The sequence below is a fragment of the Acanthopagrus latus genome, chromosome 17 (assembly GCF_904848185.1).
Source record: "Acanthopagrus latus isolate v.2019 chromosome 17, fAcaLat1.1, whole genome shotgun sequence".
In the NCBI taxonomy this organism is placed as follows: domain Eukaryota; kingdom Metazoa; phylum Chordata; class Actinopteri; order Spariformes; family Sparidae; genus Acanthopagrus; species Acanthopagrus latus.
In genome coordinates this window covers 18,520,272-18,545,485 of record NC_051055.1, presented here as the reverse complement: position 1 = coordinate 18,545,485, position 25,214 = coordinate 18,520,272, and the positions used below count along the sequence as shown (strand labels likewise).

The window sequence follows — 25,214 nt, the reverse complement described above, 5'->3', positions numbered from 1 at the left end:
AAGATAAAATGACTGTTTATAACAGTCTGTGAGATTTCCTGGAGGTCACTGAACGTGTTACAAGCCTACAAGCTCTAAAGCCCGTCAGTCATCTCAGCTTTGGAGGGTTGGAGTTGGTCTGTAAGCCAGACACTAGTTCAGACAGTGTAAAGTTACCAGTTGCATTTCTCACAGCCCACACTGTGTTACTGTTGGCTAATGAACAGCTAGACCTGTGATAAAGACCTGACCTTATATCTCTCACCATGATCAGCTCAAAATTTGAACAAATACTCAAGCCACAAATATTCAGCTGAGGGCCTGTGGGCTGAACGTGGCCCTTTTTCAACCTCATTTCAGCCTTTTGACAGTTTTCCAATGAAGCTAATTGGCCCCTTCATTAGACAAGTCTGTTGCCAAGCACAAAAATACTCTCGTTTCATTAAAAGGTTTGAACCCAGGCTGTTTAGGCAGAGATAATTTACAAGAACCAAACTCACAACTCACTTCTAAAAGTCAAAAGGTGCATTGTTTTTTTGTTTTTTTTTTCCTGCCTGTTTGTTGAATTTTTCATTTTCAACTGGGAAAACAAACAAAAGACAGCGAGAGAAAAAAAAATGAAAAACACATTGAAATTCATATTATTTCAGACATTCTGTATTTTAAAGCCTGGCCCATTGGCACATCTGGCCCTACCAAATACAGTGAGTAGTTAAACAGGCCAGGTGGTATTCAGCAGACAGTTGCATCATGCTAACATGCTAGGACGATGGTACATATCAAGGGTAAACCCACTGTGACGTTGCCCACTGGTTTGTGGACTACTGTACCATTTTGAAGCCTCAAGGTTGGCTTTGCCATCTTGGTGTTTTGGAGCCAAATTTGGAGGAGATGGCGGCGCTGAGGAGGATATCCTGATACGATCTTACTGAGAATCAGAGGAAACACCGTGGTAGCTACTTGTCAGTCACAAGCTCTGAAGCCTACCCTGCTGCTTCAATCATATATTTTACTCTAAATGGGGCCATGATTTAAAAAATGAACATCCTGCTGTGTTGAAGAAGACTTAAAACTAGCGAATGAGACCAGAAACTCATTAGGAAACTGTCTTCCTAGGTCATAAATCAAGTGAGACAGAGGGTCATTTTCTCTTAAGCTTACATACAATCAATTTTTGCAACCAGTGACAACCAGTGATTTGAGGCACTTCCACATTGGCTTCGCTTTTCAGACCCAGTATATGAAACAGAGCAATACTAAATAAAATATTAGCATCGTCACCGTGAGCAAGTTAGCACGAACCTTTATCATGTTAGAGCAGATCGATACAAACAAGCCAAACCTAAATTTCTCTAATTATCCTTTCAGGTTTAATCTGTTTGCCCACCTGCATCTCATTTGTACATTCTTCCCTTCAGGTTTCCTCATCTCCTTCTCAAAAAATATCCCATTTTCTTTCTTGTTTCGCTCTTTCAACTGTAGCTCATTTATCTCCCACCTCCAGTCCTCTCAGCTTAGCTTTTTTACATAACACTCTATTCCAGCACAATAGTGTGTTGTGTCTGTGTGCTCGCTGTCAGGGGCAAGCTCTTTGAGCTCAGGAAGAGAGGCCAGTGTAACACACACACACACACACACACAGATACATACACACAGACACACACACGGGATGAGAACCTCTGGCGTGGCCTTTCCCACCACTGCCCTCCTCTCTATATCAACACACTGGCACAAACAAGCTCATTCACACTGCTGCACCATCAAACAAGCTTTTGTCTCTTCTTGCACAACCAACCCAATCCCCCCCCCCCCACATACACTTATCGCCACACATCTGCATGTAAGCTCATTACTGCGTCCAAAACAAAAACCTCTAAACTACAGCACAAATCTTCCTACTTGAAAGATGGTCAAGTGCGACTTTCTCACCTCAAAAATCGTTCATGTTCACAACCTAACAAGCAATCAGCAAATTAAAGTAACTGATAGTTAAAGTAAAAATTTATTCACAGGTCACCTTGATAGATCTGACATCCTTTAGAAGTGTAGTGAATCAGCACTGACTCTCAGCTGTTTAATTTGCTTAACATATGTCCTTATTACAGATAATAATGAGGGGACAAGCAAGACTCTGTTATCCATGACAACCAGCCACCAGGAAGGTAAACATCATTCATCCCTGTAAATAAAACCTGCCGTGTTAATATCTTATTCAATTAATCTTGTATACAAGAGCTTATAAAAATAGCATTCACCATATGCGTATACAATATTTTATATTGGACGTAAGCCAACATACATATTCTGTATAAAAAAAAATATATATATAGAAAAACAATTCTGAACAAATATATGTAACCGAGCAATAGAGACATTAGTACCAGCTCTAAAGAGATATGAAATCCTAATTTCCTCATCTAGATGTGGCACAAAATCTGAAACTTTTTACTACATTATTCCATACATGAGTATCAGGGACCATGGCAACTATATGTAATATTAAAACAGCAGCCAACAAGTAACAGCTCCACAAAATCTTTGGCTCGTGTGAGAGGAGGAAGATTTGATCCATCCACTGGATTGTGAACAGATGGCAAGTCTCCCCACATGTTGGTGATCAGCAAATGCCATTGATCTGTAATAGCAAATATGATCCAACAGAAGGCACTTGAAGGACACGGAGGGGAGTTGCAATTCTAACAAATAGCTCCAGAAACGAAATAATTAAAGTGTTTTTTTCTGAAAGGGACAGTTCACAACAAAATGAAAAATACCTATGTAGTGCTATTTATCCATCTATATTGATTTAATCGGCCAAAGAGATGTCCGCCTTCTCTTGAATATAATGGAACTAGACGGCAATAAAAATCAAATGGAAAAAACTCAACAGCAGTGTCTCTTTCCACGAATCACAACCTCGTTTTCACCTAGGAACCTTGAGACATTCATGGGACTAGGAACTTCTAGCATGGAACCTCTAGCATGACTCTACTCGTGGACAAGATATAATTATTAATGGTGCTTTGAGCATCACAAGCCAGAATGCCATTTAGTCCTATCATATTCCAGAGATGGTAGACATCTCTACAGCTGATACTGTATCTCCAAAACTCAGCAGCATACATCAAAACATTCTAGATGGATAAATAGTGCTACAGGTAAGAGGAAAAATATGTATTTTTGACTTTGGGGTGAACTGTCCCTTTAACTGAATAACTGATATACCTCCCCCAAATGATTAACAAACAATGATCAACAAACACAAGACATGAACTCCATTTTGCCAGTGGCGTCGTCCATAAACAGCTCCTCCTGTAACTCTGTCTCTCTGTTTGATTAAAAATACAAGACGAGTGACGGGAGCGCTCTGCTGCAGCTCTCCATGGAGACAGCAGATCTGTCATCTCTTTTCGTCTTTCATAGCTGGACCCCACCCCTGATATTCTCATAAATGCATAGGCTTATAGGACGGGGAGCCTTGATTGACAGATGCAAATCTCCAAAACAGATAAAATCTGATGAGGCTGGTGAAGATACCCGGCATGTTTGGGACCTGGAATGTAAACAAACAGAAAAAAAAGGCATTATGGGTGATGTGTTTTATTTGAATAGAGAAACAGTGTTGAAAGCTGTGTTCACGGGTGTGACAGTCGCTCTCTCTCTTACCACAATAAAATAGTCGTTCAGCTGGAGGCCGTAGAGGACCCAGGAAGTTGAAGTGAACAAGGTGGCTACCGTCAGTGGGAAGGACAAGCACTGCACGTCACCACTGCGCACTATTCCTACCTAAAAGTAAAGAAAGAGGGAGAGGACAGCAACAATCACTTAATCAATTTTATGTTTTATAATTGATTAGGTTTTTTTTTTGTTCTATCAATGACGGATACGATTATTATGAGTAATGTGAAAGCTCTGTTCCGTCCCTTTTGTTCTTGGTGCATGTTGGCATCTTTCAGTTTATTGTTTTGGTTTAAGAGGTTGAAACTGAAATGGTTTGGTTAAATCTCTCCTGCTTAGTGCCCACAAGCTAGTAAACAAAGTGGAACATTTAGCAGCTAAAGAGCCAGATATTATCTGTCAGGAGCCGACTGAAGATTTAATCAAAACTAAAAACAGTGAATATTAGACCTTAATATGTCTAGTGGCCAGAAACACAACTTCAAATTGATGCTAATGTTGCTCTTTGTCTGTTGGATTATTAAAAAGGCAAATGTTAGCTAATGTAACCATGATAATGACTTCATAAGGCAATACAATGTTCTGCTTCCAGCTTGTTCTGTTGCCTCCAAGTCTATTTCTGTCACAACACTATGACCATCTTCTAGTACAGACTGTCTGAAAACGTGCACTGGTCTCAATCCTCTCTGTGATGGCCGGCTGCAGTTAAGTGATCCTGTTCAAAGCAGCGAGAAACACTACAGTTTATTGCAACATTGTTGGAAGAAACATTGCAAGAAGTTGTTCTTTTCTAGCATAATCGAGCTCTTAGACTCACCAAAGTATTTGCTGAGATCTGAAACAACAATGTCAATATGGAAGAATGAAAGCTCTGAGGTTAACCAAAAAGTTCGCCAGGAAACTGTGATGAGTGTACTAATTAGATAGATTTTAATGTTTGTCTTATTAATATAACAGTGTGCATTACTATCCTGCTCTTTTGTTATATCCTCACATCCCTCGATCTCAGCAGCTTTGTGATCGCAAGTGAATATTAACGATAAAACACAAGTGACCAAACCACTAAAGTATGTTGCAGTAAACCATTTCCCCTCTAAAAATCAGTATCACATCTTAAGGTTTAGGTTGTCATGAGTGTGGCTTGAGATTTAGTGCCACCATAAAATCACGTGAACTGTAAGGAGATAACAGCCTGGAGCCAAGGGGACAAGAAACAAACAGATACTGAGAATAACAGGAAGATGCAGATGAGGGAAAGAAAGGCAGGAAACTGACTAGGGGTCATTCAGGGCTGTGAGTCAGATGGAGGGAAGGAGACAAACAGGACAGTGAACGGAGAACAAGACGAGATGACTCAAAGAGACAAAAGTAAAGACAGAGAACAGGGGATTGATTCCTTCAGTGGTAAATATCTGCACGTGCAGAGTTGACCGAGTTAGACTGAACAGATGCTGCCAGCTGTCTGTACACAAGTTCAATGAAGCATATGGTCAGAAAAGCTAAACTAAATGTGCTCGAGCTGTTTGGATTGAACGTAGCCATAATGTTCAAGTATCGCAATTTTATAGAAAGGAGAGAGAAAACTAGGACAGACTATTAGGGCCATAGTAGGAAAAATAATCAGCACAGAGAGAGAGGTAATATTCTGAGAAAAGGCTGAGTTTCTTAAATCAAAGTCATACATTTGTGTTAAAAAGAGACATTGAAAAGAGGCGCTAATGTGCAACTTAGAGGCCATGCAGTATGAATTAACAAATCAATAAAAAGGGAATATTGCATAATTAAATAATAATAATAATAATAATAATAATAATAATAATAATAATAATAATAATAATAATAATAATAATAATAACTAAACAACACACGTCAGAGGAAACTGACTGCACTTTCTCTTTCTCTGGGTTTAGCAATCACTATTCATCATGGATGAGAAGTATCATTCTGAGCTGAGCAATGATTTAGTAACTTCACTACTTATCTTCTCTCAACAGAAGTATTGTAAGTAAGTATCAATTATTTTGTTCTTTGGTTGCAGTTTGGTACCTTGCTAATACCAGCCACCTGAATATGCCTGTTTTTTTCAATCAAATTCCATGCGTTAATCCCTTATAAAATCGACTAAACAAAAATCAACTCACATTCATGCCTTTTGTCTTCTCCATTTCTACACTGTGTTCAGACTCAAAGATAACAGCTGAGTTGATGGTGAATCCCACCAAAAAGCAGAAATGATAAGGGTATTGACATAAATAAAATCAATGTTAATCAATTCTCCCCCCTAATCTTAGCAAGATTAGGGATGAGCTGGTTAATCATTAAATATTTTTCAAATTCCAAGTTGAGGTCTCAAAACTGCCTGTCTTGTCCTTCAACCTGCAGCTGACTGTGATATAAAACACAAAAAGCATGGGCTGGGACCAATTTTTCTTTGACTGGTGACGTCAAAGACAGACACGTTCACAACACAATATTTTTGTCCACTGACAAATCAATTAAGCGTATGATATTTTCATCACTTTTTATAATGTGAATATCAGCATTTTCTGTGAGATAAAAGATATTTTTAACGCTTATCAGACCAACTGAGACTTCAAAAAACATCACTTCAAAAGCACATTATCCATGAATCCAGTGAGACGAGTCAGTTCATTTGTTGTTGTTGTTTTTTTTTATATATGCTGTGTGTCTGTTCTGCATGTGAGCTGTACCAGGTCGGTGAGCGGGGACAGGTACATGCTGACTGTGACCACGCTGCAGGTGAGGCCAAGCTGGCTGAGCCGAGTGTCTCCCTCAGGGAGGAACATTGAGAAGTAGAACCAGCCGCAGATCAGCACCATCCCTGCTGCTAAGGCCTGAGACATCACCACCCTCTGAAACACACAGATGCTGAGTGTCACAACACACTGATATAAAGTTGAGTTGTATACATGAGACCCAGCTGACCTTTTGTTTTGTGTAGTGGATGTACACGATGATGTAGAGGATCTGGAGCAGAGCTCCAATGATGTTGACCAGGACGATTGTCTGATCTCTCTTCAGAAGCCCGTAATACAACCAGCCAAGGTTACTATGGAAACAAGGGGAGCATTAGGTGTGCTGAGCAGAACAGGACGACAATGCTACTAAAGTGAGGGATCAAGGACGGCACAACACACACTCACTTAAGACACGTGGTGAGGAAAGGGAGAAACTGGATATTGTCAGCACTTTTGGATTCTCTCATCTTCTTCAGGTCGGTCCTAAAAACACACACAGATAAACAAATGAACAAATAAGTAAAGAAAGAGAGACACGCTACAGCTGCAACTAACAGCTATTTTGATGAAAAAAAAACAACAGTTTGTTACATTTAAGAAGCCGGAACCAAAAAATATCAGACAATTTTTGCATGAGACAATTGATCACTTATTCAACTAGTTGACAATTAATTTGCTTTTCATCAACTAGTTGACTAACTAATACAGTAGTAGGATACTCAATCATAGAAAAGTAGGCTACAGTAAGTACACATTTGATAAAGTGCAGGAGCAAAATGCGGAATGTGGTGTGGTGACATATAGGAGGGAGGAGACTGCTAAATGCAAAACAGACAGGAAGTTACAGCAGCTTTAGTCAATATAAACAACCATAGGCATTGTTTTCTGCTTTAACTTCATCTCGCCTCTGTTCAATCTTATGTTAAGCTGCATATGCACATTACTTAGCGGGTCGGGTGTAGCCCATCAGAGGCAGAGCAGGGCCAGCCATGCCAAGCAAGGTAGTGTGATCTAAAATAACAACGCTACAGCAGAAAGTAACTCAACTCCAAACCAGGCGTTTCAGGCAGTGCAGGAGCAATGTTTCCTGTGGGAGAGAGTAGCCTAACTCGATTGCTCACCTTTTACATGCACAAAAATGCTACATAAACACTATCAAATGAAATGCAAAAACCCCCAAAAGCATAATGTGACCTCTTTAATAAACCAGGTCCTGGGTTAGATTTTCTTACAATTTTTGTTCCTTATTTTTCAAACGATGTTTTCTTTTAAATTATTATTCTGCATTGAAAGAGTGACGGGGACAAGATGTGCCGCTTCCAGGAGTGTTGGGGACATGACCCCATGCAGCTCCCTCCCCAGTGTGAATGACACCAATACTATCTGGCATCATATATCAGCGCATTCTTTCACAAGTCAGCATGCCCGTGGCTGACAGGGGCTCAGACATGCAGGCAAAGTGGACCTGCTTCATAAAGTCCGCCCTCATGTTTTCTCCCAGGCTGACGCAGTACCAGGAGCAAACGAGGATAAACGATGACGATGACTTATGAACGAGCAATTCAACTTACAGTCCAGTCGAGAACATCCCGACTGTAAACACGATGCAGGCCCATGACAGAAGCTGCAACAAATCCATAGAACAGGAGAAAAAGGTACCAACGCACGGCTCGGTTCCGTTTCTAACGAGAAATGTCTGCTTTTAACCACGCACGCTTATATTTCATTAAATTACAGCAGGAATTTAACAAAGCTGACGTCTCTGTCTCTCTGTTTCCGTGTTTGCAGTCAGTGTACACTGTGTTTCCGCACTCTGATTGGCTGTGCGATAAAGCAGGTGGGGTGGATTTGCTCCAATAGGGAGCTGTAACGACGAGGGACGTCGCGATTTACGTCATGACGTTGAATTTGGATTTTAGTACCTGGGTTAGAAAGACTGTACTGTCTGGGACGATGATGGGAGTTCTAATCAGTTAAGTTAAACTTTATTCATCACATTGATCTCACGTCGAGGAAACATCACGAAAGAGAAGAAGATTAACAGGTGGATGTTTCATATTGAGCTTCTCAAAACAGGAGGAGTTGTAAAGGGGCACTAAGTAGTTTTAGAGACGCAATCCAGACTCTTTGTTTTTATATATTTACAATATTGATTAGGAAATGATACAAATTTAAAAAAGAAATGTATATATTGTTCCCATATTGAATAGACAAGCTGTTCTCAGAGGAAAATAAGATCCACAGATCACTGTTTGAAGCTGGAAATGTGGCAGGGTCCGCCACATACAAACAAAGTAAAACAGTATGAAATTGTGTCGTCCTTTGAGCTCAGTTTTTTTTTTTTCAGATTATTCAGTCATGAAAACAAAGAGAGTTTGTTTATTTAGTGTTTTGAAGCAAAAATAAATTGGTCAATTAATATCTTTCTCTTCTGACTAAAATTCCTTCCCTAAAACTATGTAGTACTCCTTTCAGTAGACACAGTTTATTTTGTTATAAACAGACTAACATACATTTACATCAGTTTTTATCAGTAGTTCTTGGTGTGGGGTTCAGGTTGTGGCACTGAACTGCACTGAAGTGGTTGAGATCCACTTTACTCTTCATAGTCATAGCCATCTTAAGTGTCCTCAAGAAATAATTCTTATATATTAACTTTTACAAAATAGTGAGAAGAAAGGATTCCCTCTTTGGTTTGATTGATCGAGTGGAACGTACGTATGAGAAGTCCATATGCCCATCCTGCGATGAAGGGCCATAAGCAGGTTATAGCTTTGTTAAATGTGACCAGATGTGATAAAAAACATCTTGACTAACTATAACAATCTTCTTTATTTCACCGTTCTTCCTCTTCCTCTTAAAATGCAGTCATTTTACTGTATGACAATTAAAACACTCTCCACATGGGAGCACTGGTGTGATTTGATTTATTTCATTCCCTGTGCATCATTTTTCAACTAGACAGTGGGCCATTGAGGCTGCGGAATGTTATTTCATGGATATTACATCCAGCATTTAAGATGAGGACTCATATTTCAAGTCATGAATTAAAACCTTTAACTACCGTCGCCTTCTCATTTAGATAAGTTCAGGTGGATTTAATGCTCATCACCTAAAACGTCCCCATTAAGTTTCTGTGCCCCTCCCCTGCCATTACGGAGCATCATTGGCTCCTCTCTCCCGCGTCCAGCTGTCAGGACGGAGCATCAGCGGGGTGGATGAGGCTTTCAGCAGCGCAGCCTCGTCGCTCTGAAGCTCTTTAACAATCGCTTTCTTCACACTGCACTCAAAATCTCTCAAACTTGACCTTTAACAGTCTTTGATGTGTAATTTTCTCACTTTCTTCCCTTCCATTTTTTCAAGTTTGCATCTGTTTGACATTTAAATTTTTTTTTTCACTTGATTTATTGCGTAAGTATTTTTTAATTCCATTTCTATAAAGCTGCAGAACATTTTCGTGTTCATGGTTTATATTTGACCACTGTTATTAAATTGTAATCCCTTTTCTCTGTGTGACAGTAAAGCTCGTCGGGTTCCATTAGGTGTTGAACAAAGAAAATCTTCGTCTAGACTTGATATTCAGACATCATTCAACTTTTCAAGCATCTTTCAAAAGTAACCCACGATTGAATCATCTATAGTTTTCCAAACATTTGAAATGAGTCTTTCGAAAGTACAGATATTCACAGTAACATATGTCACTCGTCAGGGATAAAACTAACTATGTTTTTTGTTTTGTTTCATAATTTTACTTGAATTCATTGCAAGGGGGAATATTATGCAAAACAATTTACTTCATGTACTTTGCAGTATAACATATGGTATGATGTCCTACAGACGTGTATGTACCCTAGGAAGGTTTGCACTCTGATATAATTTTTGTATCTCATTAATTCATGAAAATGAAAATGTCTATTATCATGTTTTCATAGTTGCTATTGCCTATTGTTGTTGTCTAGTTTCTTTGATATTCAGCACCTGATTATTTAATGGAGACCTATAATGCTTTTTCATTCAGGTTTTCTTTGCCTGTCTTTAGGTGTGTTATGGTTCATGTGCACGTAAAAGCTCTTGAAAATTGAAAAGCACCAGAAGCTCCTCTCTCCCACAGGAAACACTGAGGTACCTGCCTTTAATTCTGTGACTTAGTGACATCACACTATGTCATCATGTCACACATCTGCATAATTTATGCCTAATGCCTTGTTTGGCATGCAAGAATTGATTTAGGAGAGCTGCGCTGTTGTTGTAAACGTTGGTGTTGGGTCAGTAACACAAAACAAAATTTTGAACCTGAAAATGAGCATCACATGTCTAATTTGAAGAAACATCTGATGGCAATTGAGAATAGAGATTACTGTTTGGTCCTTGTTGTTTTTAATGTAAATTGTTGATTTAAAAAAATGTATGTACCCTGGTGTGTGCTAGAATATTTATGTTTTGGTTCACCGTGGCTGATCTTGCACCAGCTGGCATCCATTTTGATTTGCATGAATTCCTCCAAAGCATCTAAAATAATGATAACCGTAAGGAGAGTAAGGAGAGTTTCTAAAGGTACAGTTCTGGAAATTTCATTTCCAATTTTAGGGATTTGTTTGTTGTTGTTCTTAACAACTTGTTGTTGTTCTTCTTGTTGTAATAACTTTGACTTTTGGTTTTACTAAATGTAATTGCAGATTTAATAGAGTATAGATTTTTCATACAGTTGAAATTTGACTGCATCAAACTGATCTGTGCACTTTGGTGTATGACACCATCTTGAGCTGAAACATCACCCTGCATACTGCCATGTTAGGTTATCATTTTAGTCTTCTGTCTCAGGCACAGTGAGAGGCTGTCCTGCGTTAACCTACTGCACAGAGCTATACATATACTGTACATGGATGCCCATTGCAAAAGGATTCTTGAGCCTGTGTGATCATCTGCAGAGAATTCAAGCTATGACGTGATTCTGGAAAAACAAACAGCTCAGTTTTATGTTCTGGTTTTGAATGTATATGTTGCGTAGTTTTTACAGGGGATAGTGACTTTTGACAGTTTTCAGTCAGCTCTGAGGTTTGCACGCTGTGCTGCTCTTCACTCCAGCATACCACTGTGCAGAAGGATGTTCAGCTTTTCTCTCCAAAGAGGATGTACAGAGCAGTAAAAGAACTGGCGGAAAAAAAAAAGAATGAAAGCGTGTGAGCGAGGAGGCGAGAGTGACACCCTCACACCCAGTTGTCAGTTTGCTTGTGGGCCTCTCTCCCAGCACCATCCCGCTCTCTCGCTCCTTCATCGTCCCCCTCTCGGTTCTCGGGTTTGGTTTTCAGACTGTGAAATCTAAAGCGATGTCACCAGGGATGAAAGTCAGAGAGGGGATGAGAAACAGAGGTTGGGAAAGACCTGGGGGCGGAAATTTGGTGGGTGCTGGAGAGATTTTCTCGGACAGGAGATGGATCGCTTTGCCAAAATATTGTGTCATCCATCCAAATTTCAATGACATCAGTGGGATGAGTGCAAAAAGATATTTAAGTAGAGCTGATAAAAACCAGACAGACAGTTTTATTACATCACAATCTTTTTTTTTTATTTCACTAAAGATTTCTCACATCTTAAAACAGTTTCTTATAGTTTTCTCTATATACAAATGTACATATAAACATTTACAAAATGACACGCATGTTTGACAAGAAAATAAACAACTGTGAATGCATTCTGGGAAGTCCCTTCAGTTTGAGGTTTGACATTGTGCAAGTGGGATCACATCTGCACAGCGGACAGTGTACCATGGTACCGTCGAGATGGTAGAAATGAGTTAACAACCATAAGTATTGAAGAAGCTCAGCTCCCTGAAACTCCTGTTAGTGTGTCTGTGGTGGTGACCAGAGGCTCTCAACCTCAAGAGAACATTTACTAAAGAAGACATGAGAAAATAAATAGGTCTTTTTTGGGATCCAAATTAATGTGGTGCCTTTTTTTCTAAAATACATCACTGAATATGTATATAAAAAAAATGACAGTCATGATATTTCTTTACTGTTGAAATATTCCACATGTAAGAACTGACCACCTGTCAAATTCAAAACAAATAAGCGCAGCATTTTGCTAGAGTGACCGCTAACTGCTGCTAACTGTAGTTGTCCTTAGCTTGTTAGCTCAGTTAGCCATGCAGCCAGCAGTCTGGTCAGGGAGCATAGCTGTTTACAACCGCTAGCACCGGAGCTTTGGACGTCAGGTCGGGGCTAACTGGTTATCAGCATGCTAACTTCAGTAAATATCTTTGCAATGTGATACAGTCATCATGATGAACTGGTATTACTTCACATTCTGCCAATAATTACAATTTTTTTTTAATGTTTCCAGCGAAATGTCTTCATAAGTTAGTAATCTGCATCAGTAGCAGTAGGCATCACTTGAAGTGCTCGTGAGATAAAAAGGGGGGAGAAATGGGTTGAGAGCCACTTGTCTGGATTTAAGTATTTGTTCTCTTGGGTATTTAAATTGAACTTAATGTCGGTCATTTTGATCATTGTTCATCGAAACCCACGGCAGCTGAATCATGTGATGTCAGCTTTTGTGTGAATGTGACAGTGGTGCTTGAGACACTTTAAAAGATATACCAAGGAGCTGAGTGCTACACAACAACATGACAAAAATCCTACATAATGGATACTACTTTGGCAGTGAGCCTACAACATTCGCAAGAGACAGAATTAATAATTTCTCTACATGTAGAGGAAGAAAAATGACATCAGAACTTGGTGATGAGAAGTAGAACGCAAATCTGTACCAACTGTATGAAAAAAAACCACAGCATGATGGGGACAATGTTACCCTCTTGTGAATTAAGAATTTTTGATCAATTTGCTCGCAGTTTTGTTCATTATGACTGAAAAGAAGTGTGCACCTTAAAATGGTCAAAAATGAGAATTTCCATCCTCTTAGTACAGTAAAAAAAAAAAAAAGAAAAAAAAAAGATCTTTGAGGTCCTCGTCTTCAGAACGATCCACGTCCCACACTCACGCAAACAAACACGCAAACACACACTGACAGCACAGTTCATGCTCGTAAAAAAACAATCTGTATAAAAAAAAAAAAAAAGAAAAGTCTCTCGAGTGTTCATGGTCCCAATGTCCAGCATTGGAATAGCATTGTCTCTGTTGTGGCTTTCAGCCTTATTGTAGCATCAGAGCTAATAAGACTGGGATCACAGTGAAGAAGAGTGGGAAGGAGACCAGCTGTACACCTGAACTCCCGATACTCCTCTGAACGTTTGGCTCCATCACAGCAGGGTCATCTGAGAAAAAAGAGCGAGTCAGTATTAGATTTTGTAATTTCTTCATGGCAGCTGTGATTATCCTAATGGTATTTTATTTTTATTTTTTTAAAGAAGAATCATCACCTGCTGGGAGCCGGTTTGAGGGGTTGTGAACTCCTCCAGCAGCAGGAAACATCCCTTTTCCTCCATCCACGCTTTTTCCTGCGTCATGTGCCTTGGATTTATCTACGTGGTTCTTGCCAGAGCCTTTGTGTCCGACAACATCCACTCTCAGCCTCAGGCAGTCCTGGCCATGGTGATGCATTGGCTTGGCTGTGGAAAAGTCAGAAGAAGAAAGAGGGAACAGTTTAATACAAGATCCATGCTTAGGATCACAATGAGTTGATCTGAAAAAAAAAACAAAAAAAAACAAAACAACTTGATACTTACAGATATAGTAATAGCTCTCCCCCTGTCTGAACTCCTTGCCAAGGGTGAAGGGAGTAAAGCGCTGGAACTTCTCAGAGAATTTCTCAGGAGCGTGGGGAGCGAACGGCCGCGAGCACTCCCAACGGAGCTGGTCGAAGGAGTGAGGTTTACACACTTCGTAGTCCTCCCTCTCCACCATGTACAGCACATAGCGTTCGGCTGCATGCGATGACACCTCGCCGTGGGCGTAGTGGGGGCAGATGATGTCCAGATAGTCGTTGATACGCACTTCCACCGTGTACTCATCCCACAGGAAGCTGCAGGGAGACAGGAAGAAAGAGGAGGTTACTGACAAATGTTCTCCACTGCTTTTTTTTTTTTTGCAAAAAATTCATAACAGCATGAATAATGGGTGGATAATATCATCCCCACACACCCTGAAAGCTTGCCTCACACAAAATGCACGTGTTGGGACTAAAGTAAGGCTAATCACACACAGACACGCACGGCGACGGACAAAAGACTTACTCACACGACTGACACATGTCAACACACCGGTCGAGCTGCTCGGCTGTAATTCAGGTGCCATGTGAGCAGGTTTGTGTTGTCGTGTTTTTTTTTTCGGTGTTCCTGTGCGAGCATGTCGTCACCGCGACAGAATTAGAAAGAGCCGGATCAGGCCGGACTTGTTTCACTTTGTTTGCGGACCAGGGAACACACCCGGTCTCATAAAGCCCTACCACCATCCCACTCACACACACACACACACACACACACACACACACACACACACACACACACACCTTCTTCTCGTTTCGCCGTCGGCAGTGATTCACCTCTCACCTGCTTGTAAGAGGATGAGATTTTAAAGTCCAATCTCTCTCAACTCAGCGCTTTCCGTCAAGTCTCCCCAAAACCAATTTCTAACCTAACTTATTTGCCGTCTCTGTCCTTATCTCTGGCTCTCAACTCCTCTCCGATTCCATCAAAGACAGAGGCAGAGTGGGTGGAGACAGTCAGACTGTCGCTCTCTTTCCCTCTTTTCATCTTTACCCTTCATTTAGTTTTATGGCTCTTTTTAAGCCTTCTTCCCGTCTCCTCTTTGCCTGCTTCCTCTGCTTGTCATCCCCCCCACGGTGCCCTAATGAAGTAGAGAGTAATGTATAACCCTTGTACAGTTTTCATGGAGTTGTGTTATGTCTTCACCATAGTAGGACTTATCAGCAATAATTCTACAACTCTGTCGGGAACAGATTTGTAGGGACAAAGGGGAAAATCCCCATTTAGCCTGACCTGGTTGTCTTCACTTTCTGTTTCACCTAACCGATGCGTCTTTCCTTCACGGTGAACGGCACACAGACGAGGCCACTGCTGCACCGCTACATGTGTTTTGCGCCTGCCTTGACATGTTGCAACTAATGTGAAAGCAGCTGAAAGCCAGGAGGTGAAGAAAGACTGATATTTGTGCAGTGCTCTGATTACATGCTCAGGGGCAACGGGCTCTAATCCTCGGACTCAATCTGTGCTTAAACCGACTGACTGCTTGTGTTTGACATGTTTACAGTGAAAGTGACAAAGAAAACAGCTCTTGTGTGCGTCTGCCATTGTTTATGTGTGTGTGTGCCCCAGCTTCAAAGCTCGGGACGTGGTGGCTCTGACTCCGTCTCCCCCCCCCCCACTCCCCCCACTGTTGTGGCTCCTGTTAGGACCCCCCTGGCCAAGTCACAGACACGCTGGCTCCAAATGTGGGCCTCTAACCCCTCCTTCCTGCCTGTGTGTGTGCCTCGTTTAGCGCTAACCTACCTGTCAAAACATGCTTTTGTTAGCCGAGCACAGCACTACACTTGTTATCCGAGGCTATACGGGCTGATCACCTCCCTCCACTTGGAATCACTGCTCCCTCTTTGTGAGTGTGTACACTCCCGCGCAGGTGTGCACGCCCTTTGTTTGCGTGTGTTTTGCCGAGGCGAGCGTTTTCTCAGTGAAAGGAGACATAGCCGCCTAATTGGCTGAGTAATCTCTCCTCTCATCTTGTTCCTCTCTGCTCTGCTTTCTTTGAGTCAGGTCAGTAACAATAACAGAAAGAAAAACAAGACACTTGTGAGATCTGCGGCGGCTCTCTATGATGTAAAGAAGTCTTAAATTGTATAGGAGACACTTTTTTTTTCCCACACCGCGTCCTCACTGGTGGCCCGGCTGACCTCCGCATGAAAAGCTGGCTTGTCAAAAGCCAACAAAAAAAAAAACAGATTCTGTTGCTAATTTCATTCACGGGCCATGCTTTTAAGAAAAACTCTCCTTTTATCCTTCTCTTCACTTCCTCATCCCCCCCTCCTCCTCTCCTCCATTGGTCTGGCTAATTAAAAGCTGTTAGGGGTCTGGGGCCAACGTGTTCTCTAGAAAAGGAGGGGAGGAGGAATGAATGGGGTGTAATTATACCCTTTCCCTCCCCAAAGACATAACGCCTGGAGGCTACAGGGCCCCTTCAACCCCTTTACCTTACCCCCTGTGGAGCTTTCACTGCCCTGACTGGTGTGGATGTGTGTTATATGTGTGCTCATGTGACGGCGAGTGTGTCTTTCAGTGGTTTCGCAGTTGCATCGGTATTTCGTCCAGATTTGTTTATGCTTGAGTCTTTTTTCCTCTTCCCCTCCCCGTGGATTGCGTTGCGTTAAAAGACCATAAGTCAGGGACGTGGGGAAAAGACTAGCCCGTGGCCTTCCTCCGGTCCTCTCCCTCCGTCCTCCCGGCTCTCCGACGCTTCAGTCATCAAAGCTCCCCACTGCGTCTCCTCTCGGCCCTGACTGACAGCTCTCGGGAGGGTGAGAGTCGCGTTGATGTGATAGCTATGTCGCATGCGAGAGTGGGAACCAGGTGCGCGAGTCGTGGCAGACCTACTTTCCACACAGCTTCTTCTTCTTCCCCGTGTGTGTGTGTGTGCATGTTTTCATGGGTGTGGGATCCTCTGAAGACCCCTATCCAGGGCGTCTCGTGCCCCGGGCGCTTGAGCACATCTGTTTATCAAGGCCCACTGAAGCCTCCTGAGCGTTTCGAGTGTGCGTGTGTGTGTGTTTTCTGTGACTGAGGTGTGGGTAAACAGCGAGGGTTGAAGGTGGCTGTAGATGTTCTTCCTCTCTGCTAGCAGAAAAGGTCATTTCTCACTATGGAGCCACTCCAGCGTTTGCGTCAGCAGGGCAGGACGTGTGTTTGAAGGGTATAAAATAGTAAAATAGCTACAGAAGGGGTAGTTATGACAGTAGGTGAGTTCTCCAACACTTGGAGCTTTGAAGTCTTTGCATTGTCCTTGCACTGCTTTCACACCTCTTCCTCCTTCTTTTTCCCTGCCATCCGTCTTTCCTCCCCGCCCCCCGCCCCCCCTCTGACATTTGTCCCCTGAGCTCTCACTGGTTTCGGTCAAACAACTGACGCAGGGACTCTGTCTTTCACCGTCTCTCCGGGGAGCGTTTCAAACTGCCGGGTCAAAGGGGGTTAGAGTTCAGGGTCGCAACTGCTCACTCGCATCTGAGTCAGCGCCCGAGATGTTTGTTCCACACACAGCACCAGTCAGCACCACTGAAACACTAAACAGACGTAAACCCCCCCAACACCACCACCACCGCCGCCACCTCGACCATTTGCTCCGCAGGTAATCAGTAGTAAGTGTGCACACGCTGGAATGTCGCAGCAGGGGGAGGCTGCGGTTTGGAGGGGTTTACTATGTTCTCACAAGGCGCGCTCATCAGATTTCCAGTCGCACTCTCACACGCTTTTACTTTGAGGTGTACACTTAATACCCTATTAATTTGCGGTGCTATGGCGGATTCACACCTCCTCTCGCACAGGCTGAGGAGCTGTCAGTGGTTCTAATGGGTTTAGCCGCTCACCAGTGGGACGCTCCATTAAAGCCCATCTAATATACACGGAGAGGTCTTTCTATATTAGCTTCAAATGTAATCTACCTTCATTCTTGCTCCATCTCATTGTCTCGCAATAAGAAACCCTGGTGGGAATTCTTCCCAGCACTTAACTCTGTGGTTTTCACCATTTCTTTCTTTACGCGCACGCCTGACACAGTAACGACGATGAGACTCCCCTTGCAAGATGAGCGCTTTTAAGAAGTGGTCAACGCTCATTCAGTTCCAAACTTCTCCCCTCCCGCCATCCATCACTGTCCCTCCTCTCCTCCCTCCGTCTGCCTCTCCTTTTATTCTGCCAAAATCGGCCCATCCCCCTCTCCCTATCCCCTATTTTGCCCTGTCTCTTAACGCTGACATAATATACCAGCGCTCTTCATCCAGGCTAATTTCTCAACACAGATCCCTTTCTCCAGTTCACCCTTCTCTCACCCTGCACCCTTCCTCCTCCTCCTTGTGCTCCTCCTCCTACTCTCTGCCCCCGAAAGCTTTTCACCGGGTCTCCCCTTATTGTAGCCTCTCATTCTGTCTGCGATGAATAGGAGAAGGCCAAATGGTATCATGCTTGGTATAATATGTTGCGGGGAGGGGTTGGGTTCACGGGGAGTTAATCCGTGTGCCTGCGTCCGTCTGTTTTAGCTGAGAGCGAGGGAACAAGTTCAGTAATTTCTATGACTTACATGAAAAAAGTTTTCTTCTTTGAAAAAGTCCATCTGACAGAAATCTGTTGCTAATTCTGCCCTTTAGAGGGCGACGGCGGGCTACAAGTGGACAGTGATGCCAAGGTATGCCTGAAATGCTATGAATGAGCCGTGTACACACACTCACACACGCATGCTTGCCCACACATACTACGATAACGGCGGGTGCAAAAAAAAAAAAAAGAGAGAAAGAAAAAGCAGCAGGCCTCTCTGGTGTTAGCAGAGCCATTCAGGGCTGAGAGGTGCTCTGTCCTCCTCCGGTGGAAAACTACTGGGGCAAAAAAAAAAAACAAAACAGAGGAAGGTCTGTGAGAAAGAGGGGGACCGATGGAGGGAGGGGAGGAAGTCTGGACCACAGATAAGGAAGCGAGAGGAAGAGCCGGGAGAATGGATGGATACTGTGATGTGAGGGAGGACTCGAAACACAGATAGGTTACAAACTGCGCGTAGTCACTAAAATTCCCAGCTGCCACTGTGTGCTCTGACGCGTGAAGGTATGAGTGTACGTCTATAAGTGCGTTAGGTAAGAGGACAGTGTTACATCAGCAAGGGGGGGAATGGACACAAAGCCTTCGGATATTAAATGGGCCGGATTCGGGGCAAGATAAACCACAGAGATGTCCCGCGGTGCTTGCGATTGATTGTTCCGATGTGGGATGGATGGCATCTGGATGATTATGGCGATAAAGTTCAAAGGTTCAATAAGCGACTAATCTATACATTGGAACAGTTACACAATGACCCACTCACCCAGATACATGCAGACTATAGAGGTCAAAATGAAAGATAAAGAAGTTACATCACAGGATTACAGACGCATGAATACATATTTATGTATATAGAATGAAGCCAGCAGATTGATGGTTTTGTGTCTATGGGTCAGATGGTCAGATTACAAGCCGCCTGTAATCTATGTTAGTGTGTGTGTGCGCCTGTGTGTGCTGTGTGTGTGTGTGTGTTCTCATTCTGGCAAGATTAGAGGCCAACAACCAGACGGGACATCGGCTGGGGAGGGGTAAATAATGAGTGGATAAGGAGGCAGAAGGAGGGAACAAAATGTATGAAAAAAAGTACAAAACATTGGAGCGGGTGGGGTGGTGGGGGTTGGGGGTGGTGTGGGTTTAAGGAGCTAAGCAGGTGACATCAACCCCCTTCACCCCAAACTCATCCTCCGGGCCGCGTTTACAAGTCAAGGCAGGCCCCAAGCTGCTTCAATAACAGCAGAGGCAGACACAGACGGAGATAAACAGAATATTACATTACACCAAAGCTCCTGATAGAGATAGTTGCACAGACGCTGGGGGCAAGGCAAATAAAGCTACTCTGGATGGATGAAGGCAGACAAAGAGATAGCACTTTTTATTCCTTTTTTTTTTTAAACAAAAAGGAGCACCGGTGTTAATAGCATCCATATCTGTGCAGAGAAGAGATCTCGAATCTACTCGAAATTTGTCAGCAGAGAGAAAAATAGAGAGACTGGAAGGGTTCAGGGCCAGAGGAGGGAGGAGACCCAGCTGTTAGGGAGAGTGGAGGGAGTGAAGACGGGGAGAGGAACAGACAGGTACAGTGAAGGAAACACACACACACACTTATACACAGCTGACAGAGTTGAGTATAGTAACAGCGGGGTGGAATGCTGGCTGTAGCTAATATTAACATCCAAGTCCTCCCTCTTTGCCCCTCAGTGTGTGTAAGTGTTAGTCACACATTTATCATGTCTCGGTGAGGGTGCCTACGGCAGCGGCCACTCCTTGTTTTACTCTGACGTTGGGGCAAACACACACACACAAATACACACAAGCAAAGACACGCGAACAATCACGTACTCTCAGTCCACAACAAAACAAAAATCACTTCCTGGTAAGAGCTGGTAAAGGGCAGCACAAGTTCAAACTCTTGCTCCCTCCTTCTCACACACACACACATACACAGACACACACACTCTCTCGCATATATATTGACACAGGCAGAGACATGAACAGTAAAAACAAGACTGGACTGGACTGAGGAAAACATGCCTCCCCACCTGTCATGTAGGAAACTGTACACACGCACACACACACACACACACACACACACACACACACACACACACACACACACACACACACACACAAACAAATAACAAATCCCTACAGGACTTGAAGTAACAGGATTAAGCCATAATCACTGAGTCGCACTGACAAGTTGGGTAAAATCAAACACACACACACACACACACACACACACACACACACACACACACACACACACACACACACCTACGCTGCTGCCAGCCAGCGTGCTTCACATCCCTCTACTATCCGACATGAATGAGAAGACTGCTGCCATCTGGTCACTGTCCTCCACCTAAGACAAATCACTGCTGCTCACAATCAGACCGGGAATCAATTAGCATCAATTATCCGCGGCATTGCTGCAGTCGGAGCCCGCTGATGGATCTATGTAATCCTACCGAACAGGTGACTGATTGATCACTGGGGGCGGGCAGGTGTGCTTTTAGTCAAAGCTGGAAACCAGAGGACAAGAAGAGGGATGATGGAGAGAAAAAAGTGTGTGTGTGAGTGAGAAGGGGGGATTATAGAGGAGTAAGGGGGATTAGACTGGAAATGTGGCAACAAAAATATATATATAAAACGAGCAGCATGTGGAGGTCAGATGATTATGGTTTCACTTTTGGATTTTAGCTGCCATTATCCTCCTCCTGATGCCACCCTCTGTCTCTGTCCCTGTCTCCGTCTCTCCTCTTCAGTCAGAGTGTGTTTGAGGAGATCAGTGAAGGGAGAAACCTGTCTTGGCTGGCACTTATAAGAGAAGCAGAATTGCCACTTTTTTTTTTGTGATGTGTAAAGTTAATGTCTGTCTTTGTCGCGGGGGGTGGGGGTGGTCTGTGTTTAGCCAAAAGGATTAGTGTTACATTATGATTGTTTTTCTTCTGGTTACACAACTCCCATTTGAGAGCAGAAATAGTCCAGGGCTGGATTAGAGACAGCACAAGATCTGAGTGTTAGACCACCCCCGTCCTTCTTTCTCTCTGCCTGCCAGCCTTTTTTTTTTGTCTTATTTGAAAACTTGGAGCTCCAGTTTCCTCTTTCTGTCCACACCAAAAAGGACTGTGCTTGGTGTCTGATTCCTCTCCTTTGCCTTTCCTCCTTCTGGCCCTCCCCTCTTGTCTGTGGTGACTCAGGTGTAAAAACTCAGGTGGATCAATGCGGGTCCGTTGAGTCACACATGGACTAACCCATGACACAAGCACTGCTCATGACGGCAGAGCTTACCATTAGGGTCCTGATCCAATTATCAAGACAATTGTTTTCCTTGTTGCCGGGCTCTTTTTTCAGCCCATGCGTCTATTGTCATTCTTTAAAGGGCAATTAGAGAGAGCCGGTAATGTAATCAAGACAAGACTAAAAGGCCATAATAGCTTCTGCCCTTGTTGCGGATTTTAATCGACCCCTCTCGGGGAAGAAGCGAGGGGGGGGACCTGTCCTTCTGTTTCAGCTCGCTTATAAAATAATACTGTCTTCCAAGCGTCGGGATCACTCGCTCCGCGCTAAAAGCTCAATAAATCGCGCTGCGCTATTGCGCGTCTGTCAAGCTCCATCGATTCCGCTGAGTGGTCGGATTGCATTACATTTGTGACCTCAAAACAAAATAATCAGCAATATGTGCCTCTCGCTCACTCACTCTGTCTCTCTCTATCTCTGACACACACACACACACACACACTGATAATAACACGCTGAGCCTTGATGTGGTATCTGTGTAAAACTCCTCATCAAATTAACCCACTGATTCATCCTCACTTATAGACTTTCCATTACACACACAGGTGCAGGACCCTTCAGACAGCGCCACTGGCCAAGTTCATACTTGTCAGTCTATTTTCTACTATTAGAGTATGTCTGTGTCTGTGTGTTGCGGTTAAATATAGTGGTGAATCTGTCCATCTGTCTGGACACCCAGCCTGATCACAATCCTGTTAGAGGCGAGTTTAAACGTGCAACACACATGCCCAACTCTTTACACGTCGCACGAATGGACACAACAACAAGCTTAGTCGCAGCCCGAGCAGCACCTCGGGGCCGTAATGACCCAGGATCAGCGAGGTTAACATGTGTGACATGTCAAGAAAGTAGTAAATCACATCCACTAGACTCCGGAGGCATCGGTACATACACATAATTACTCAGAGCAGAGTGACAGACCTTTAATATTTAGATGAATGCACACACACACACACACACACACCCATCATCAAAGCTCAAATCAGCACTTACTTTGGGTTCGAGCCGTTCCAGTAGACGCTGTGTCGCTCCGCGGAGGCGAACAACGCGCCGATGCTCATCGCCAAACACACCAGACACACCAAATCCATCGTTCCTCTTCTCCACAGGGGGCTCACCAAATTCAAGCAGTGAGCGAAGATTAAAAGAAGCGCCTGTTGTTGGAGATGTAGATGCGTAAATACGCGCACGGACGCCAATCGGTGGGGTTTTTTACACACCCGCTGTAGTGATAAGGGCAATTTCAAGTGATGCGGCTCACCAAACACTCGTGCAACTCCTGACTGATCCACAGACGCGCAACTTGTCTGTTTTGTCTCGGAGTGGCTCCACCCCTCCAGCCAATGGGAGTGAGGTGATCCGGTTGCGCCGCCCACCGCAGCCACAGGAGACGCTCTCTCCAGCTGCCCCGCACTTCGGACCAGAAAACACAAAAACAACCCTACTACGACTGTAATGACATCGTAGAGCCACAATAAACAAATGAGAGTTCGAAGTGGCGTATTAAAGTGATAAGATAAGAAATAACAAACAGCGAAGCGTGAAAACGGAGCTGAAGCTCATCAGGTGGTTATTTTTGACATTACATTCAAGTTGAGTCAGCTGTCATCAGCTTTTATCAGGCGTTAGAATAGTTACGATCAATTGGCAACGATAAGGAATAATCACCATACAACTAAGGACAGAAAAACAAAAGTGCTCAGGTCATCTACTGAAGTACAAGTAGTAACACCACAATATGAAAACTTTCTGCCAACAGCATGTAAAGTATCAAAAATACTATTACTTTTTAAAAAAAGTATTATTATGCAGAATGGCTCTTATTGGAGCATAATTATTGATGTATTCAAATGTAAGCAGCACTTCAATGTTGCAGTTGGTCGAGGTGGAGCTAATTTGTCTAAAAACTATGTAACATTTACAATAATGCATCATTTCATGAACTGATTACATGTTTTTCAAAAAGCAGAATATCAATCAGCTTTGAAATAAATGCAGTGGAGTAAAAACTACAACATTTCCCTCTTAAATTTGGTGGAGTAGAAGAATGAAGATGCCGAAAATACTGAAGTTTGCATCACACCGTGTAATCTACTTGGTCACTTCTAAAACCGTCATTGAGTACTGAGCACAGTTTGAATTAGCATTTTAACCTTTCGTCTGCATTTTTGCGGCTCCGATCACAAACTGTCCCGTGAAAACCCTGACAAACAGACAAAAAGACAACAAAACATGATGCATTTAATGTCAGCGGTTAAAAAGTAACTGATATTCAGAAGTGTGTGAGAAAAACACTTTGTGCTTTAACTCAAGTATTATCATAATGCCAGTTTAACTCGTAACTGAGTAATATTTCTGTTATGTAAGTGTACTCGTACCCGTACAGATTTTCAGAGGTAAAGTACAATGACCTCAAAGTTGTTAAGTACAGAACTTGAGTTAAAGTATTTTGTGGTTTTCACCACTGACAAATGGATAATGTGCTGCACCAGTGTATTTCCTACATCCATTGTGTTGTGTTTGCACTCTTGTTGTTGTCACTGTGTCGTTATATGTTGTCATGTTCTAACACTGTGTTGTTGCTGTGCCGTGTTGCACTGCTTTGTTACGTACTGGTATGTTGCAACTAATTGCATGCGTTGAGTGGTTACCGTTCGTTGTAATGCAGTTTGTCAACTTGGATTTTCTCGCCTTGTGCTAATTTGCATTATTTCCCACTCTTTGTTTATGTGGACTTTGACACAAAGCTGTAGATATGTTACCGCAGTAATTCTGCAGAGACAGATTAGTGTAATATTTTGCATACTGAAGAGATTTGGCTCTGGTTGTGTTTTCCAACATTTGCAGATTTATGCTCCTGCAGACTGTTGTTGTCCGGGCACGCCGGTGTACTGATTACGCTCTGTCTGATAGCAGAGAATTATTACCATCTTATCAGTCAGCCTGATCTAGTGGTCTCCGCTTAGTCGCCTCCCCAGACAGGTGACTTTAGAAAACAACCCCACAGATGGAGTGGATAAAGTCCAGACCGCAGGGTGTCGGCAGGATTGTGGCCCCAGCGAGGGCTTCCCTTGGGCAGGGATGGAGCTGAGCCTGGGTTAGCTGCTACAGAGCCCCATAGCTGCAGAGAAACTGGAGGGGGCTTTGTGTGTGCATGCTGTGTGTGTGTGTGCATGCTGTGTGTGCGTGTGTGTGTGTGTGTGTGTGTGTGTGCATGTTGTGTGTATACG

At 43.1% G+C, this 25,214-nt stretch overlaps 2 protein-coding genes across 2 annotated transcripts; both read right to left on the bottom strand.

Moving 5' to 3' along the window:
- Nucleotides 1-1,958: 1,958 nt before the first annotated feature.
- On the bottom strand, nt 1,959-8,233 carry slc50a1 (solute carrier family 50 member 1). The gene is made up of 6 exons (XM_037075860.1): nt 7,988-8,233; nt 6,822-6,899; nt 6,604-6,727; nt 6,369-6,530; nt 3,646-3,765; nt 1,959-3,532 (listed from the first exon to the last, which is right to left on the bottom strand). Exons 1-6 carry the CDS (start codon nt 8,053-8,055, stop codon nt 3,425-3,427), a joined length of 660 nt encoding a protein of 219 aa, XP_036931755.1. The 5' UTR covers nt 8,056-8,233; the 3' UTR covers nt 1,959-3,424.
- A 3,732-nt stretch (nt 8,234-11,965) lies between these two features.
- On the bottom strand, nt 11,966-23,282 carry efna1b (ephrin-A1b). Its single transcript, XM_037075192.1, has 4 exons — nt 22,978-23,282; nt 14,104-14,399; nt 13,798-13,986; nt 11,966-13,692 (listed from the first exon to the last, which is right to left on the bottom strand). Exons 1-4 carry the CDS (start codon nt 23,073-23,075, stop codon nt 13,571-13,573), a joined length of 705 nt encoding a protein of 234 aa, XP_036931087.1. The 5' UTR covers nt 23,076-23,282; the 3' UTR covers nt 11,966-13,570.
- Between the last annotated feature and the right edge of the window lie 1,932 nt (nt 23,283-25,214).